Source organism: Schistocerca americana, chromosome 1, assembly GCF_021461395.2.
Source record: "Schistocerca americana isolate TAMUIC-IGC-003095 chromosome 1, iqSchAmer2.1, whole genome shotgun sequence".
Classification (NCBI taxonomy): domain Eukaryota; kingdom Metazoa; phylum Arthropoda; class Insecta; order Orthoptera; family Acrididae; genus Schistocerca; species Schistocerca americana.
Window position 1 is genome coordinate 954790110 of NC_060119.1, and position 20984 is coordinate 954811093.

The 20984-nt window shown below is 39.1% G+C and overlaps 1 protein-coding gene across 2 annotated transcripts in view; it reads right to left on the reverse strand.

Annotated features, from left to right (window-relative positions):
• Positions 1–20984, reverse strand: part of LOC124615730 (DNA-directed RNA polymerase I subunit RPA1) — a 306200-nt gene that overhangs the window by 67056 nt on the left and 218160 nt on the right. For both annotated transcript variants that reach the window (XM_047143804.1, XM_047143812.1), the window contains 2 exons: positions 14759–14858; positions 7188–7276 (listed from right to left, as the gene is read on the reverse strand). In XM_047143804.1, the coding sequence (XP_046999760.1) occupies positions 7188–7276; positions 14759–14858 (189 nt within the window). The remainder of the gene's footprint in view (positions 1–7187; positions 7277–14758; positions 14859–20984) is intronic.

A 20984-nucleotide genomic window follows, 5' to 3' on the forward strand; every position in this document is an offset into this window, starting at 1 on the left:
CAAGGAGATACATGAAGCACAATTAACCAAGGTGTTAATCAGTAGATTACCTGGCACAGCCAGAGACAGACTTATTGGTAGAATTCTTTCATCAGTTAGGTAACTTAAATACATCCGGTGAGAGTTACGATAATCAAATGGATATAGTAATCGAGGAAGAAGACCATTTAGACCTAATGATAAAAGGGGTGAAGTGCGTAATGTGCTTTCATAGACAAATTGTCCAACATTCTAAAGATGGTGTTTAAAACATGCAAGCAAGGAAATGGAGGTGAGAGAGCAGGAGGTATCTGACTAACATAATAACAGAACATGTCCGGTCACAGCGAGGTAACAATGTAGAAGATGAAATGATAGTAATCAAAGCAACTCGACATCACCATAGTACAGAGAACAGTAGTGATCATTCAGGGTAGCAATCAGTGAAAGGGCAATTATAGCTGAAATCGAATCTCAGGAGGAAAGGGTTTCACAATCTGCTTTTATCTGTTACCAAGAAGAGCAGTATGTAACAGAAATGTTAATGAAGGAGAAGGAAATAAAAAAGAGAGTCTCTCTCATCTTACGGTAGGAGGTCACATTCAAGATGTTGCTATTGGTCTTTTACTGACACTGGCAGTAACACTTTATCTACAAAGACCTATGTGAGGAAATAATGTTACCCGTGAAGGGAGTCATAAACGGAGGTATCACAGGAAATAGAGGGAATGATGTATGGGAGATGGTGGATGCTAAGTTTCAAATACAAGATGTGTGTTTCAAAAAAGCTATGTACATTTTACCAAAATTGGTAATGAATTTTCTATTTGGCCTCTGCTTGTTGAAAGAAAATTATAGGTAAGGACATTATCAGGTGAAACTAGTATTAGGGTTCTTAATAAGCAGGAGAGAAGTTACATTCCACAATGAAGTGAATGAGCTACAAGAGGTAAAAAGAGAGGTGTCAGCATAGCTATGGCACACAAGAGGTAAAAGATGAGGTGTCAACATAGCTATGGCACAGCCTAACTTAAATAGAAATAATATGAGATTTAACAAATGCAGTAATACATGAGGATAGTGTGTGGGTAAAGCAGCTGGGAAATGTGGAAAAACAACAATTTTGTTGTCTGACAAATGAACTAGTTACAAAAGAAAAGGAAAATGATTAAGTGGCAAGAAGTAAGGGAGGTTAATGAAAATGAAAGGACAGACACAATATCTGAAAAACCTTAAAAATGGGCAATAGATTACCACAAGAAATGTAAAGAGAACTCAGGAATTCCAAGATATCATGTAGGAGAATGACTATTGCTGAGAATTTTTAGACTTCATAAGGAAAGAGAGAAAATGGGAAGGCAAATTAAGAAATTTTTCAGTGTGTATAAAGGACCATTTGAGGTGAAATAAATTCAACTTTCCATTGCATCAGTTGTTAAAGACACAGTGTAAGGACAAAGGTTAACACTCCACACTGTTTACAATTGAAAAAGGTATGTAGCGGACTCATCCACCAATGGAGAAACATTACATACAACAAAAGAAAATGAAAGTTGTTGTAGCCAAAAATGCAGAAAGAGAAAAAATATTGGATACTCAGGAAGGAAAGGTTTGGTTGGAATCAGGATGGTTGAGCAAAGTTAAAGGAGAGGTAGTAACGAAGAAAAGCGATATGAAATGGAACAAGCATATGAGGATGGTAAAGGGGAAGACAAATAGGATGGTAAAGGGGAAGACAAATAGTTGACTTCAATTTATTGAGAGAATATTAGGGAGTTTTAGCTCATTTATAAAGGAGACTGCATGCAGAACACTTGTTTACTGTGCGAGCGTTTGGGATTCCTGCTAGGTCAGACGAAAGGAAGACATCAAAGCAGTTCGTAGGCATGCTGTTATACTTGTTACTGGTAGGTTCAATCAAGACACAAGTACTACAGAAGTGACTCCAGAATTCAATCCTTAGCGGGTAGACGACATTCTTTCCATGAAACACTATTGAGAAAATTTACAAAAGCAGCAAAACGAAGTTGACGGTAGAACAATTCTACTGCTGCCAATGTATGTTTTGCAGAAGAGTTATGAAGATAAGACAAATTACGGCTCTTATGGTGGCATAACTCTTATGGTGGCATAAGAACAGTTAATTTTCCCCATCCCTATTTGCAGCCGGAACAAGAAAGAAAATAAATAGTAGTGGTATAAGGCACCATCTGCCAAGCACCATATGGTGGCTTGTGGCGTATGTATGTATGTACGTATGCCAATGATGTGTCATCAATTTTGTCCTTGTCCTACTTCAGACACAGGTATGCTGATGACATCCAGTTGAAACTAAGGACAAAACCAATACATTTGAAGACATCTATCCAGAATTTCAATTCCGACTTGTGTTCACTATCAAAATGGGCAAAGAATATAAGGTTAAAGCTCGACCAAGTGGTCCTGGTTGGTCTTCCTAGGCTCATTAGCCTGGGATACCAGGAATCCATATTATCTTTATCCTAAATGGGGCAAATATCAACTTCTCTCCCTCAGCCAAGAGTCTACAAGTAATAATAAATGGTTCAAATGGCTCTAAGCACTATGGGACTTAACATCTGAGGTCATCAGTCCCCTAGAACTTAGAACCACTTAAACCTAACCAACCTCAGGAAATCACACACCCCCATGCCCGAAGCAGGACTCAAACCTGCGACCGTAGCAGTCGCGCGGTTCCGGACTGAAGCGCCTACAACCGCTCGGCCACCGCGGCCGGCAAGTAATAATACATAAAAATGTAAATTGGATGGTGTACACAGCTGCACTGTGCAAGAAGGCATCAGCATCTCTCCATGCCCTACACAAATATAAAAAGCTCTTCCATTTTGACCTTAAAAAGAAACCCTTATACTCCTAACAGTTGATTATGTTACCCTGCAAGGTCTTCCTCAGGGAGGCTTACAGTATCTGGAACTGGTTATGGCCACTTGTGTTCGATGTATCTGCACCTTTCGACTCATTAGTCATATTTCATCATCATCACAGCTATCCTGACTGTGTGCATACAAATGCAGAGATTTCCACATACTCTGCCTCCTCTTCTGTCTTATTAACATACACTGTCCCTTGTATCTTTCCTTGCCCTTAACACTGCTGTCTGAACATCACAGCAGAAGACTGCTTCTTTATGTCCTTCTACTGAGAATGAACCCAACTCTAGAATAAACTCCTCATTAAATCAAGAACTGAGTAACATACCCAGTTTCAAACCCAGTCAATAACTTAGCTGTTGAAGCAACAATACTGTCTACCATTGTCCCTGTACACACTCGTTACCCCATTACATCCTTCTTTCCAACCATATCATCCTCATTTTCCGGTGCTCTTAGCTGGTGCAGTCTACTTAAATTTCACTCCCTCTGAACCAGCTATATAAGAAAATAAAACATCAATTTTGTATTATTATTATCTACTATTATTGTAGCAGTAGTAGTGGTAGTAGTTCTTAGTCAGTACTATTTATTCACATTGTTGTTACACACATTAAAGTCATTTTTAATTCTATTAATGCTATTTGTCATATTAAAATTATCATCATTTCTTAAATAACTATGGGTAAGGAAAAAGATATAGTATATGTCTGAAACCCACGTCTGGTGTATGATTGGGCCCGAAGGCCCTAATCTGTTCAAGTTAAATAAGTAAATAAATACATAAATAAATTAGTCCTGTAACTGGTGTAAGCCTCTCCCTCATTTATTTGCACTATATACAAACATTCAACACACAACATCTATGCTCAGCAGTCACTGCCTTCCCATGTAATTGCCCCATCCCCTTTACCTATCAACATGAAGTAGAGATGAAACAGATAGCTCTTTGACTGCATACCGGATGTCCGACCATCGTATAAACCATATAATCGGCACCTGGATATTTGGTCAAACATTGTAACTGAGCATGTTGTGACACTTAAGTGTGAGCAAGCCCACAGTGGTCAGGTGCAGACTGGATGGGTTCAGATGAATTATGGCACCACTGTTCACAAGTGAAGTGAGAGAGTAACAGTGATTGATTGTCTTCACTATTTATCTATTGCAAGTTGCTATCACTTTTACTTGTTGTTATTTGAGTTCACTATTGAAAATAATTTGCACGTTGCAAGACAAATTGTGAAAAATTTCATTTGCAAATATTTTAATATAAATAGTGACAATCGTAAGTTTGCCATTTGTTGTGCCAAGTTCAAACTTCTCATGGCAGAAACGGAAGGAAAAAACAGTTGTTTACCAAAGAATTACCATGCCTACTGTTTCGAGTTGTTTTTTTACATTGATCAACGAGATGGTGTTCCACAGATTTTATAATTAATATCTTTAAGTAGCTATATGTATTTATCAAATACTCTTGTTTGATTGAAAACTTATTTGGGATGCATAGACTTTTTGTGGAATGTAGTTGTAAAAAAAACATTTAAACTAGCAGAAAATGCCTAACTTAGTTTAACCTCAATGAAATATTTTTTTGTCTAACATGTACTTTGGCTATGAGATATCATTTGAAATGTCCAGATTAAAGTTCAAGAAATTAATTAAGATACAACTACTGCTGTGCCTACACTGTCTTCAGAAATCTCTGCTGTAAGTTCAATTTCAACATAAACAAGAAAGCAATTGACTATGTGAGAATCATCTGAAGGGAAGTTGCTTTGGGATGCAATGACATAAACATTAAGTTTAATGGGAGCAATAACTGCACTAGACAATAAGGCATTATCTATTGCAGAAAGGACTAGACTTACAAGACTCTTCAAATAAGCTTTGCCCACTTCTAAAATGTAAGCCTTACATATATTTCGCAAAAAATTATCCCTTTCATTTACCACAGTATTTATGAAGGGGGAAAAAAAACAGACGAAACCTTTTCTCACAGCTTCTGTAACTCTGGATATAAGGGCTTGTTTGCATAACTTCCTAAGTTTAATAGCTGATTGGTTGTCTCTTCGATTCCAACTGCAGCACCAAGCTCTTGCTATGAAGTCTGTCCTATGTTCTCAGTTCGGAGAAAATATAGCAAGGAAGCTTAAAGTTACTGCAGATTGGAGGCATATCGACCAAAGCAAAACACATGCATCCATTCATGACAGTGGTGGTAACATGGTGTAACATGCTTGAGTGGCTAAGTACGATTCTGCTATATGTTTCATCTAGTAGGTTCAGTAAGTTGTAACTAAATCACTGAAGGTCCAGCCTGAAGCAGCACAAATAATCACCTGAAGCAGCTTGATGTCCTGGGTGTTTTGCTGCACCTTGTGGCTTTATTTATGTTCATTTTCATGGTTTAGTAATTATTGTTACAGGTTATTTGTTGTTTGATACTGAACTCTTAACCAGGGGATTGCCGTATGAGAGCAGTCAAGGGAAATGGCTTTGCTTATTACTTGCCTACTTTGAGATGAAAAATTTAATGGTGGCCTGCTCCTCTCTATTAACAAGGCAATCGGTAGAACTGCTGCAGCTTTGAATACAAACAAACACAGCTGTGAGTATTGGGAATTCTCGAGAAAGAATGGAAAGCTGGAGAAACAATGAAAATTAAAATCTCTGAGGAAAAACATCGTATGGAGCAGGACATTATCAATATAGATCCAGTTGCACAGGATACAACCTTGACTTTCACTATTGACATTTCTGTGCCTTGAGCTGTTGATGGAGAGGGACGATGTAGCTGCATGGTGATGACTATTTTTAAGGCAGATCTGTAGCATGAATACTGACGAAGTGGTGTGGTTTGATGAAACTTGGATCAATTCAAATCATGTTGTCAAGCATTCCGGACAGACAACAACTAAAGGAACATTGGCAATGTCTTCCGGCAGTGGGGGTAGACTTATTCTTCTTCATGCAGGCACCTCGCAAAGTTTTGTCCCAAATAGTCCCCAGTTTCTTAAAACAAAGAATACAGAAGATTGCCATGAAGAAATGAGCCATGTCACATTTACATAGAAGCTCATAAAGATCACAAATGCCAAATCTGGAAAGACTGTCAGCAACTGTTCTAGTTAATGCTCCTTATCATTCAGTAGTTGTTGATAAGGCACTCTTCACGTAAAAGCAAAAGGAGGAAATGACTGAATGATTTCAGCACCATAACATCAATGTAAATGGTAACTTTCCACACTTCACCAGGTAAGAAATCGACAAACTGGAAAAACATATGGGCTTGCAGTAATTAGGCTACCATCTTACCACTTCCATTTCAAGCCAGTAGAGTTAATATGGAGCCAAATTAAAGGTTACGTTGCCAAGAATAAGAAGCACTCACAAAAGAAGCTGTTAGGAACATCGGCTATGAAGATTGGAAGAAAGCCATCAAGTATATGCAGAGCATCATGGAAAGAGCATGGCAGAATGAAGCTGGTTTGGAAAATTCAGTGGAGCGGATGTTTGTTTCATTGAACAACAACAGTGACACTTCAAGCACCTGTAATACGACGAGAGTGATGTCAGTGGATTTTCCACTATCACTTTAGGAATTGAGCACAAGCGGATTCAGAAGCATGTTTGGAGTGTGCAGTTTACAGTTTCAAGTATCTATGTAGCAAAATTACCTAGTTGTAAGTTTTGAATTTTTCATAAGGACGCCTTATCAGTAATTAATTTCAAATGAAGTTCATGTCTCAAATTCAGACTGTATGACACAAAATAAATATTACAGTTTACAATTTAATTGCAGCAATACAGAGGCCTTGTTTTTTTACATCACTTTTGTTCTTTCTCACAATAGAGATTGGCCTATTGAAGATACGTTTTCCCACCTTTATAAAAAAACATACTCCTCTTTTTGTTATGTTCGAAATAAATAAGCAGTTAAGAAAAATTAACAACTGGTTCATTACAAACTTAGTAACCCTTATCTCTTAACGAAACTGTACAGATGGTTCATCAGTACTTGACTCACGAGTGGACAATTCTACATCGTATTTAACTCAAATTCTCTGATGTTATGGATCTCAGACTTTCAGTTTGGAACAGATGAAAATATGATTATTCTTCAAGATCTCGATTGCATAATGCGTTCACCTCAGTTCAATAACAAAAAAGTTTCCCCACATGTCAAAAAATCATCCTTTTCTATGTGCCTGTACATAGCTCTCCTCTTCTATTTGGCGTTCTGTTTAATACATACCACATTTACATACATATCCTTCTGATACAGTAAATTTCTACCTGATCATCATCTGCCTCCTCTTCATTTGCCCCATCAACAGCATCTTCTTCAGCTCCTTCATTATCTATTCCTTCATCTTCTGAGTCTTCTGAAATTTAACATTGGGGTATATTTAATATAACTTTCCATAATTATTTTTAAGAGCAGACAGATTAAAAAATTCTATGCAGTTTACAGTTTCATAAAATACTACACCAAATGCGAATGCAATGAAACTACATACTGAACACTAAAAACAACAACGTATCGAAGGAAAATTCAATTGACAAAACTTATATAGTATGAGAATGGATTACTGGCAGGTACTTACCTACAGGAAGTAAATGTTTAGTACAGCTGACAGACAAATGTGAAAGTAATACACTTCTTAGCTTTCAGAACTAATAGTTCCTTCCTGAGGGCAGAGATAAGGATAGGTTGGAGAGGGTTAAACGAAGGGCAGGTCACTCAGCTCACAGGATGAGAGGGACCCACCTGTGGTACGGACAAGGTAGGCCAGTAAAATTAGCTCCAAATGGGAGTCTGCCTTCCAAAAATTTGTGGAATTCTGAAAACTGTTTTTATCGCCCAAGTAGGACTCTGATATGAGTAATTTGCATTTTCCCAGATTTCTGAGAGGAGCTTAAGTTGTAATGAAAAGAAAACTACCAAAATTTTGGACTTTATCAGGGTCTTTTTTTACTTCAAATTACTCTGAAACTAAGTGTTTAATCAAAAAAGTGAAGGTTATCGAAAATGTGGAGCATTAAATTGTGTATTGACTGAGTACCAAAACTTCTCTGTTTGATCAAATTTTCCTATTGAAAATTTTTCACACTTTTAGCTAAACATTCATTTCACTAGTATGAAATGTGCAGCGTTTGGGAACTGACCAATTTGATGCAAAATTTTTTTAGGAGAAAAGCTATAGAGTATCAAATTTTGTTTTTGAAAAGTCAAAGAAAGTGACCAAAAATCTATCTGGTACATAAAATAGCCATGATTAAATTATGTAAATCATACAATTAACAACCAATGTCAACTTTCTGTTTACATGAATTCGTGGTGTCTTGCTTTGGACATGTCAGGGAGAACCATGCATTCATATAATTGATTTGCCTCAATGGGCAATGAATCCAACCCGTTCAGTGCAGTTGCACAATTATGTTTGACCTCTCATGGGAGTCTCATGAACGGGGACTGCGGATATGTGGCGCTAGGTGGGAATGTGGGTCAGTCAAGGCAGTCCACGCAACTGCGATAAACACTGCGACCAGGTGGCGCAGTGAGTAACGCAGGCGCCTAGTAAGCAAGAGATCCCTGGTTCAAAACCCAGACCAGCACACGTTTTCACTCATTGCTGCTGATTCTGCATGAAGTTCTGATGCAGCTGAAATCAATAGTTACTTCCCTTTCCTTTTCTACCCCCCCCTCCCTTTCCCTCCTCCTCCAATTTACATAATATGTATCATAGCTGCAGATTCCACATGGTGTCTGTTCTTTCAGACATGTCCGAAAGAACAAACACCATACATCCATATAATTCATATAATTGATTCACCTCAGTGGGCAATGAATTCACCATCTTCAGTGTGGATGCACATTTACGTTTGACCTACTGTGGGAATCTCAAAGTAGTGAGCATGGAGGACATGGACAGGGACTGCGGGTAGGTGATGCTAGGTGGGAATGTAGGTTGGTGGAGGCATGCCTAGATAGCTGTGGAAATGCGATAAACACTGTGTCTGGGTGCCACATTGGTTAATGCAGTTGCCTAGTATGGAGGATATCCCATGTTCAAATCCCAGTCCAGCACACATTTTCTCTCAATGCAGTTGATTTCGCATAAAGTCCTGATGCAGCTGACATCAATAGTCCCTTTCCTTTCCTTGCCTTTCTCCCTGCTCCACCTTCAATTTACATAATCAAATTTCCACTTTCCATTCAACGAATTTTTCCAATATTATATTTTTTTAATTTTTCGCTACTGGTACATAATCCCCGACTTACATATTATCAAGATAAAAGTTTTGAAAACTATGGAATTAACAATATAATGTTGTATAATGAGTCAAAAACTAGTTTAAAAGAATAATAATGAAAATAAATACATCAGGTTTATTACCGTCTTATTATGAATAAAGAAACTTAATTCAATTAACAATAAATTGTGTTAGATTATAAAAAAACTGACTTACAGTAATAAAAAAATGTGTTAATTTGGAGTACAATATTAATGTTTAGTTACATACCATCAGTTTTCCTTAATTTTACAGTACTAATTCTTCAAACGCTTGAAGGATAAGAGTCCAAACTCTAATTTTTCTGTTTCTTGTGTATAGATATTCTCAGATAAATCTCTTACTTGTTTTTCCCAAATGTCATTACCTGTGTCACTGTCATCAGTGTCAATAATAGGGATATCAGTTGAAACACTGGAGCAGGATTGGCCTTTGCATTTTTTGCAAAACCTAATGCTGTTTTTCCTGTGCCACATGTGGAAAAAATAGCTTTCCGTGGTTCTGCATTTACTGCTTCTTTGGTAGTGGAAACTGCTAAGAAGTCGAATTTTGAAGGCTTCCAGCCTAATTGCAGTGGATCTAAAAGGTCATTTTTCCAAGCTCGCACTAGGAAATACATACTCCAGAAAGCTGTTGAGCGGCTGCTTTTGTAGGAGGCAACGAGGTAAGGTTGAATGATGTCTTTCAAAGATTCAATAGTGAACAACATTTAACAGCTTTGTTTAATCTTCATAGTATGTGGCTGCTATAAACTTCTGTCCAGACTTATAAGTCGTATCAGGATAAGCACTGGAATTGCTGAATATCTCTGCAGCTTTCTGTACTTTTTTTTTACATTTCCAATGCCTTGAGGAATTTGTTTTCATTTGTCAAAAAATGATGAAGTGACATCACAGCCACTGAAGGAATACAGTAACAGAAAGTTTATCTTTCGATACTTGAGACAACTTGAAATTTAGGGTGCTGTAGACTATGGCGTCTTGTCTTCCATTGCCTGGCTTCACTACAAAAATGTTAGGGCACAATGGGACTGAAGCAGTCAGAATCACGAACAAGTCAATGTCCTCCCCAATGACAACACAGAGTGCTGAGCAATATCAACAGCAGTAGCTACAATTAGAGTGTCGGTGTCCTCAGCGGTTTGCTTAGTAACGAAGCACTCACCCTCAAGTTGTGCTATCAAATAAGCAAAAACAAACCCTTGGCCTTGGTTACTAACGTTTCATTCAGCATGACGGTTGGTACAGTCTTTTTGGTGATGCTTTGCAACTGTTAGCTGATTTCACGGACCTATCAATTGTCACAACAGATTATCTTTCATACCAATCTGCGTAACTCGTAATTGTGTAAGAAAATAGTTCTTTTGCCTCCCATGCCACTCTACACAACAAAAATCATCCATCTACAACAAACTTTGCTTTTTCAAAGTCAACTGAATCTTGAATGGCATCAAACTACATGTGAACCAGAGCTTTTTTGTTTCCAACATACCTAAATCATAAAGCATATAGGATATTGGGCCAGCTCATACTCAGAAAGTGCTGAAGCCATTCATAGTACTTTCTGTGGAATGCTATTCTGCAAAAAACCGTTTCCCCATTGACAGGGACTACCTTGTTGTGCATTGTGATCTTAGATGCCCTACACTTTAAAAGTAGGACTCAATTTCTTCTCTGAAATTTCGTAGTTTAATACGCTCAAACGTTTCGCATATAAAATTTTGCATAAAATTGGTGCCTGCCCCCCCCCCCCCCCCCCCCCCTCCCAAATGTGAAAAAATTACTATTTTCTCACTAGCATTTCTATAGGTAAATTTATTCCAATAACAAACTTCTGGTACTCAACCAACACAGAATTTAATGATCCACATTTTTGGTTACACTGGCTTTTTCAATTAAACGCTTAGTCTCGGCGTAGTTTGGGGGGGGGGGGGGGGGGGAGGGGGGGGGGGGGAGCCCTCAGAAAGTCCAAAATTTTGGTGGTCTTCTTTTAATCATGGCTGAAACTCCACTCAGATATCAGGGCAAACCAAGATTATTCACACTGGAGATCAACTCTACTTGAGTGATTAAAACTTTTTTCTTGGCCTGCAGGATAGACAAATCACCAGTGCCATACATTTCACTTTCTGAAGGTAATACATTGGTCAGCAAGTTTGCATCATAATTTATTAGCTTTTATAAACAATAATGTGTATGAAAGAAAACAATAAATTATGTCTGTTTGCACTATTAAGTCTATCTGTCACAGGCATTGATAATCTTAGTATATAAGCCACCTAAAATGTGATTTGTAACATTGTTACAATAGAAATCATACAAAGTAACCAAGGGGCATGAAGTAACTAATTAAATCTCCTTTCACTAACGGAATGAGTAGGGAGCTGAAAATGGAGCATCTATTACTAACATAATAAGAGTCTCTCTCTCTCTCTCTCTCTCTCTCTCTCTCTCTCGCTCTCTCTCTATCTTCAAATATTTTCACATATAAATTTACAAGTGTGCCACACCATTTGCATGAAGACAAAATTGATTACAACAGAAAAGACAGAAATTACTGGAGATAAAAATAGTAAAAGAGAATAACCAGTTTTTATTCTCTACAGTAAGAGCTTTCTGAGTGGAATATTTGTTACTGTATAAATTTCAATAGGTTTTTTTTTCTCTAAAATAGCTTTTTTTTTGACATATTTAAGCTTTCAGCAAATGAGTGTTTCTGCTGAGGAGCAGCAGCATTTTCTCACTGGGAACAGACTGCTGCTCTGACTTAAGGCTTTCTCGACATTGTGTTTCTCTTCTCACACACTTCGACAATTGCAAATACTGCAGGACACTGATTTTGAATCCATAGCATATAAGCCCTGATATTGCAGAGCCATTTTGTGGGCCATATAACCCATACTTGGCAACACTACAGATAGAACCAACAAAGTATGTAGAGTGGAAGTACAACCGAAAATAACTATTTGAGCTGTACGGTTTCCAGCAACACTCATGGCTTGGTCAAAATAGCAGGTGGCCACACAAACATAAAAAGTGAGAACTTATAACATTCAATATACAAAGAGCGGAGGGGGAGCAAGCAGGTTAGCCACCTACACCCATGTTCAATGTTTCTTCAAAAGCAGAACTGACACATGGATCACCAATCCCTTCTGACATCATCAGAATCATACTCCAACCATGTAATAATAGATATTAAAATAAGAAAAACAAATGACAAGCTTCTCACAATGTAAAGCAAAGTAGAGTGCACAAAGCATTTGCAAAGAGTTGCAGCACAATTGCTTGCCTAGTTTGGCAATAGGTAGTTCAGACCCGACTTCTGAGTCCTGCACTGCCACAGATGGCACCTGTCTTAGAGAGGCCATTCATCTGCTCACTGTTAGATGTGGGCCTTGGCTGTAACTAACAAGTGCACTGACACATTGTTGCATTTGTGCACAGGTGCGCCCTCCCCCCCCCCTTTTTTTTTCCTCTCCACAAATACATTCTTAAGCTCACTCTCTTTCCAGATTGGGCTTTGTCAGATGTGTAATACCAGTAAAAGAAAATTGATTACTTTTTCAATATTTACATGCAGAAAATGTGAAGCTATTTCAAACTGTTTCTTACAAAATCATTCATCTGGATGTAATTCATCATAAACAGCATTTATTACATAAATCTGCATTTTTGTCTCTTCTGTTTTGCATAAAACAATAGTTAAAAGAGCTTACAAGGTATTTCTTTGATGAGAAGCAATGCCTAATACCAGCCACTTCAAGGAATCAAACTACCTTCAAATCCAAAAAACCATTTCTGGTTCCAACAGAAGAAATATTGTCCCAAAAGCCAAACAGTTACATTGCTATATGGACAATTCCTTCTTTTAGTACATTATGTGCAACATACCCCATTAACTGTTGATGCAGAAATGGTGGTGAGAGAGTTTTTTCACTAGACGGTGGGAGCAAGTCTGTTACTGTACAATAAAGTTGCAAAAATCATTTACCAAAACTCTAAAATTAATGAGAAGCAAATATTAAAGGACATTTATTCTTGAAGGACAGTATTCTTATATTTTTTAATTAATAACTGTAGATATTGGATTGGGACACGGGAAATTCGCATTTTGCAATAAATACGAATTCTGCCTTAAAATGCTTAAAAGGCAAAAGATCTAAAAAGTGCTATTTGATAACAAATTGTATACAGATGAAGTATTTTATGAGAGAGTTTGAAATAGCTTCATTTTCTAATGTAACAAATTTTTGGTTACTGGTATTGCACATCATTTTAAAAAGCCCAATTGCAAAAGATAATATGCATAACACAAAATAAAACATGCATAATCGCAATGAATTACCATTGTTTCTGATGCTGTGATGCCATCCGTCATGGACAGCTGAATGGTCTGTATAAGTTACAAGCCACATAATGCCCCATAATACTCAGCCATGGGATCAAACATGTTAAAACAAAGAAACACGTATGTCTGCCTGCTAGCTAAAGTTCAGAAGTTGGTATAATGTGGACATGTTTAATGTGGCAGTTTTAAGCTGCGGGTGTACTGAACTGGGGTTGTGCCAAATACTGGCAGATTTCAGTCTTTAATGTGAAGAGCCTAATCCTGGTGTATCACTGAGTTTCATTATCACACACACAACACCAGAAGGGATCAGCAATTCCAATGAGCATGTGTTGCTTCTGTTTTTGTAGAAATTCAGGACACAGGCATATCCTGCTGCTCCACGAGAGGGAGGCAGGGCTCATTTCCCCACACCGCTTCTGCCCCTTCTGGCAATCATAATTGTAGTTTCTTTACACAGGCTGCTGACTGCCAGTTTAGTGTCCACACTCTGCACAATACCGACTGGAAAACAAAGTCTATCAAACCTATTTCAAGTATGCCTGTATTATTCCCCTAACATGTGACGAGAGATATTGTCTATTCTGCTTCTAGACTAAGTGCCTTGTTTATTCTATCCATGAAACTTTCAAGTATGGGTCATATGGCTATCAATGCCCATGAAATGGCAAATTAATATTTTGCAGACTTTGTGGTTATTGAACTGTGTGAACAGAGAAAAATAATGTTGAGAAACAGCTGCAGGAAAATGCTATCACTTTTTACCAGAAACAGTCATTTGTTGAAAGCCCGAACAGAGCCAAAAGAAAAAAGAAGCAAAGACTATTTCAGGAAACAGCTGTTGCAGTTTTTGCAAAAGTAAACATTCCAGCCAAAATGCTCCCCAAAAACCACTTTTTTTAAAGAATCAATTTCAGAACACTATTTCATCTTCAGGCATGTAGTGTCCCAATCTTTTAAATTTGCATCTAATCATTTACAAATAAAAAAAGTATAGATGCCAATTCTGTCAAAAATAGATATCTCCCTATATTAATGTGTAAAAAAATTATTTCTAAGCACAAAATGTCAAAAGTGAATTCCGATCCACACGTTACAGTATGGCCAGATAATCTACAGTCAAATTAACAGCTGGAAAACAATCACCAAAACCATGAGTTTTAAACTCAATGTTCACTTGCAAATTCCAATAGCTATTTTTAATACAGCACCATCCATACCCCTAATGAAAGCTTCCTCCTCTTCTTCAGGTTCATCATAATCCTGATTTTCATTACGTCGACCTCTTGATCTTGCCATGGTAGCATCATCATCATCTCCCTGTAAAGAGGGTCTCAAGCAGTTATTAAAAATATTTGCATTATTTCACTACAATTATACATAAAAAGACATCTGCAGGGGGTCCTTAAAGATAGGATTACTATACAATCAAAAGTAGATAACTATCTCACACACACACACACACACACACACACACACACACACACAAGAAACATATTTGTGAAAATAAAGACTGAAACTAATCACCCATTGCAGCCACAGTAGTGTACAGTCTTAACACCATTACAGTCAAGAAGATGATTTATGAAAGCAATCCAGAACATGTTAATCATAGGATGAGAGAAGGAATATTTAAATGGAACATACTGTATGCAAGGTCGTTTTGGTTGGTGTTACAAGGTCAAATCAGTCCCAGACTGTTGCCCCTGCAACTACGAAGAAGGTTGTTAAGTTGGTACTGCAAATGGCTGAAAGCATGGGGAAACTACAGCCATAATTTTTCCTGAGGGCATGCAGCCCTACTATATGGTTAAATGGTGATGGCATCATTTGGGTAAAATATTCCACATGTAAAATAGTCACCCATTCCAATCTCTGGGTGGGGACTTCTCAAGACATCATCATCAGGAAAAACAAAAGTGGTTTTCTACACATCAGTGTGTGGAATGTTGGGCAGATAGGTTAGAAAATTTAAAACAGGAAATCGATAGTTTAGAATTAGATATAGAGGTAATTAGTGAAGTTCAGTGGCAGGAGAAACAGAACTTATGGTCAGGTGAATATAGAGTTACAAATATGAAATCAAATAGGTATAGTGCAGTAGTAAGTTGAACAATAAGATAATAGGAATGCTGATTAGCTATTATGAACAGCATAGTGAATGTGTTACTGTAGCCAAGATAGACAGAAAGCTTACACTCACCACAGTAGCTCCAGTTCATACACCAATTAGCTCTGCAGCTGGTGAAGAAATTGATGAAATGTATATATGGATTATATCATGGTAAGCCAGCCAAATGAAGTGGGCAAAAGGAATACTAATGTCTCAAAAACTGGACTGACAGGAAATGCAAAATGGCTAAGCAGGAATGGCTAGAGGACAAATATAAGGATAAAGAAGCATTACCGAACTATCACTTTAGTAGTCACGGTTGCAAAATGCAAACAAGAATTCTTTACAGAAGAATAAAAAACTGGTAGAAGCCAACCTCAGGGAAGATCAGTTTGGGTTTCGGAGAAATGTGGGAACACACAACAAAACACTGGTTCTATGACTTCTCTTAGAAGATAGGTTCAGGAAAGACAAACCTATGTTTATAGCATTAGGAGGCTTCGAGAAAGTTCTTAACCATATTGACCAGAATAATTTCTTTGAAATCCTGAAGATATCAGGGGTAAAATACAAGGAGAAAAATGTTATTTACAGCTTATACAGAAACCACATGGCACTTATTTAAGAGTCAAGTGGCATGAAAAAGAAGCAGTGGTTGAAAATGGAGTGAGACAGTGTTGTAGACTATTGCTGATGTCATTCAATCTGTACACCGAGCAAGGAATTAAGGAAACTAAAGAAAAATTTGGATTAGGAATTAAATACCAGGGAGAAGAAATAAAAACTTTAAGCATTGCCGATGACATTGTAATTGTGTCAGAAAGAGCAAAAGACTTGAAGAGCAGCTGAATGGAATGGACAGTTTATTGAAAGGAGGATCTAAGATTAACATAAACAAAAGCAAAACAGGGACAATGAAATGTAGATGAATTAAATCACATGATGCTGACAGAATTAGATTAGGAAATGAAACACTAAAAGTAGTAGATGAATTTTGTTATGTGGGTAGCAAAATAACTGATGATGGCCGAAGTAGGGAGGATATAAAATGTAAAATAGCAATAGCAAGAAAGAGCATTTCTGAAGAAGAGTAATTTGCTAACATAGAATATAGAATTAAGTGTTAGGAAGTATTTTCTGAAAGTATTTGTATGGAATGCAGCCGTGTATGGAAGTGAAGCATGGACAATAAACAGTTTAGACAAGAAGAGAATAGAAGCTTTTGAAATTTGGCATTACAGAAGAATGCCGAAGAACAGATGGGTAGATCACCTAACTAATGAGGAGATACTGAATAGAGTTGGAGAGACAAGACATCTGTGCACAACCTGACTAGAAGAAGGGATAGGTTGATAGAATACATTCTGAGACATCAAGGGATCACCATTTTGTACTGGAGGGAAGTGTGGAGGCTAAAAATTGCAGAGAGAGAGACCAAGAGGTGAATACAGTTAGCAGATTCAGAAGGATGTGGGTTGCAGTAGTTATTTGGAGATGAGAGGTTTGCACAGAATAGAGTAGCACTGAGAGTTGCATCAAACTAGTCTTCAGACTATCACAACACACCCTGTACGAAAGCTCGTATTACCTGTAAGGATCAGAATGAAAAATGTGGGAAATGAAATGGAATAATAAGAAAGGGATGCAAATTAAAGTAAAGAAAGAGAAAACGTGAAGGAAATAGAGAGAAGTGTTACAGATCACTTGAACAGGTAATTTTCAGTACACAAAAATAAAAGCACAAGAGCACTTGTCATGAAACAGTACTATAAGATGCACAAGATACCCAGTAAATGATGAAACACAGCAGTAATTTTGAGACAGAAGAATGACATTGTTCCATAAAAACACGGGAGAACTGCTGGATATAAGAAACGTCCTGCCATGATATTTCGGCGCAGTCTTCTGGCCATCTTCAGGTGAGTGCCACTGTAGTAGTACTGGCGAGTATGCACTGAGCTCCAATAATTGAAGCCTCACTGAGGTGACATTGTGCATGTGCTGCTCAGCGTGCGCGTTCATAATTGCTCCGTGCGCTGCGCCTCGTGCTCCCCACTGTGAAAGCCTGGCGTATCGGTGTCAGGTCGATTTCCATCTTTATGCAGATAACTACGTCGACTACGAAGTTTCTCTATAACAGGATTCCAAGCAGAGTTTAGCTGATAACCGCTATCTCGATTGATGAGAGTCTTGTTGTCAGACAATCTTATTTCCACAGATTCATTGATAATCGAGCTCCAAAAGTTTGATGTATGGGCCAAAATTTTTGTATCGTAATTCATGGAATGGTCTGTGGAAATACAATGTTCGGCGATTGCGGACTTGGTGGGTTGGAGAAGGCGAGTATGCCGTTGGTGTTCCACAATGCGTTCCTGCACAGTTCTTGTTTTTTGCCGTGTACATGATTTGCCACATTCACACGGAATTTTGTAAACACCTGGTTTACGCAGGCCCAGGTCGTCTTTAACGGATCCCACCAGTGATGAAATTTTGGAAGGAGGGCGAAAGATGACTCTCACTTGATACTTTCTCAATATTCTGCCTATCTGTGAAGAAATATTCCCAATAAATGGTAGATAAACAGTCGACCTGAAGGCCTCTTCCTCTTCCTTGTTCCGTCGTTTGTAGGTATTCATCACTCTGTTCACTTGCCTAGGTGAAAAGCCATTCTTCAAAAATACTTTTTGCAGGTGTTCCAGTTCCGCTTGAAGACTGTCGGCGTCAGAGATAGTATGGGCACGGTGGATCAAGGTTTTGAGAACGCCCATTGTTTGTGCTGGGTGGTGGGAACTAGTAGCTTGTAGATACAGGTCTGTATGAGTGGGCTTTCTGTACACCGAGTGACCAAGTGTGCCATCACTCTTCCGTCGCACCAAGACGTCTAAAAATGGCAGACAACCATCTTTCTCTATCTGCGTGGTAAACTTTATGTTTTCATGTGTGGAGTTCATGTGACATAAAAATTCTTGGAGACGGTCCAGACCATGAGGCCACACTATAAAAGTGTTGCCAACGTACCACCAAAATACTGTCGGTAAGTGGCAGAGTCGAGTGCTCTCTCCTCAAAATCCTCCATAACAAAATTGGCCACCAGGGGAGACAAAGGACTCCCCATGGCAACACCGTCAGATTGTTCATAAAATTCGTTGTTAAATATAAAATATGTAGAGGAGAGAGTGTGCTCAAACAACGCTGTAATGTCTGCACCAAACATATTGCCAATGAGATGTAGTGAGTCCACCAGAGGCACCTTTGTGAACAGTGAAACCACATCAAGACTGACCAATAAGTCACTACTTTGCAGTTGTAGTGACTGAAGTCGACTGATAAAATCACCAGAATTCTTTACGTGATGTGCACACTTGCCTATCATTGGTTTGAGCAAAGATGCCAAGAATTTTGCTAGGTCGTAGGTGGCTGCTCCAATGTTACATTGACATTCATTAGCTATCTCACTACTACAGTTTCAATAGTTATACAATTATATATGTTTAACTTAGGCACTAAAAACCCACTTGACAATGACAGAATAAGATGGCATTATTAGTCCATGTGAAAATATAATCAACTGTGGCTGCAGCCACAGAAGTTAGTGAGAATGAATTTTGTTATGAGCTGTCAACAATGCCTGAATGGAAAAATAAGATAGGTAAATACAACAAACATGTCGTAATAAAATAATATTAATGAAGAGGGTCAAAAACAAGAAATATCAGATGAGAATATGCCAGGAAATGAATACATAAAGAACAACAGGGCACAGAAGTTTATTAGTAAAAAGTGGTAGGAACAGAGATTTGGGCAGTAAAGCCAGCACGATGAATAGCAATAAGAGTAGCAGTAGTTTAATTATTCTAGAAAATACAATATTCTCATTTGATTAGGGTCTGTAAATATCCTCAAGAAGGCATAGAATATAGTCATGGCTACAAACTGTGTAAACTAGTCTGATAAAGAGCCCAAGATTAACTGTTGATTTTAATTCTTTATGGTCAGTAATTTCCTTTCCATTATTTAAAGTCAGTGAAAGAAAATTTATACACTCCTGGAAATGGAAAAAAGAACACATTGACACCGGTGTGTCAGACCCACCATACTTGCTCCGGACACTGCGAGAGGGCTGTACAAGCAATGATCACACGCACGGCACAGCGAACACACCAGGAACCACGGTGTTGGCCGTCGAATGGCGCTAGCTGCGCAGCATTTGTGCACCGCCGCCGTCAGTGTCAGCCAGTTTGCCATGGCATACGGAGCTCCATCGCAGTCTTTAACACTGGTAGCATGCCGCGACAGCGTGGACGTGAACCGTATGTGCAGTTGACGGACTTTGAGCGAGGGCGTATAGTGGGCATGCGGGAGGCCGGGTGGACGTACCGCCGAATTGCTCAACACGTGGGGCGTGAGGTCTCCACAGTACATCGATGTTGTCGCCAGTGGTCGGCGGAAGGTGCACGTGCCCGTCGACCTGGGACCGGACCGCAGCGACACTCGGATGCACGCCAAGACTGTAGGATCCTACGCAGTGCCGTAGGGGACCGCACCGCCACTTCCCAGCAAATTAGGGACACTGTTGCTCCTGGGGTATCGGCGAGGACCATTTGCAACCGTCTCCATGAAGCTGGGCTACGGTCCCGCACACCGTTAGGCCGTCTTCCGCTCACGCCCCAACATCGTGCAGCCCGCCTCCAGTGGTGTCGCGACAGGCATGAATGGAGGGACGAATGGAGACGTGTCGTCTTCAGCCATGAGAGTCGCTTCTGCCTTGGTGCCAATGATGGTCGTATGCGTGTTTGGCGCCGTGCAGGTGAGCGCCACAATCAGGACTGCATACGACCGAGGCACACAGGGCCAACACCCGACATCATGGTGTGGGGAGCGATCTCCTACACTGGCCGTACACCACTGATGATCGTCGAGGGGACACTGAATAGTGCACGGTACATCCAAGCCGTCATCGAACCCATCGTTCTACCATTCCTAGACCGGCAAGGGAACTTGCTGTTCCAACAGGACAATGCACATCCGCATGTATCCCGTGCCACCCAACGTGCTCTAGAAGGTGTAAGTCAACTACCCTGGCCAGCAAGATCTCCGGATCTGTCCCCCATTGAGCATGTTTGGGACTGGATGAAGCGTCATCTCACGCGGTCTGCACGTCCAGCACGAACGCTGGTCCAACTGAGGCGCCAGGTGGAAATGGCATGGCAAGCCGTTCCACAGGACTACATCCAGCATCTCTACGATCGTCTCCATGGGAGAATAGCAGCCTGCATTGCTGCGAAAGGTGGATATACACTGTACTAGTGCGGACATTGTGCATGCTCTGTTGC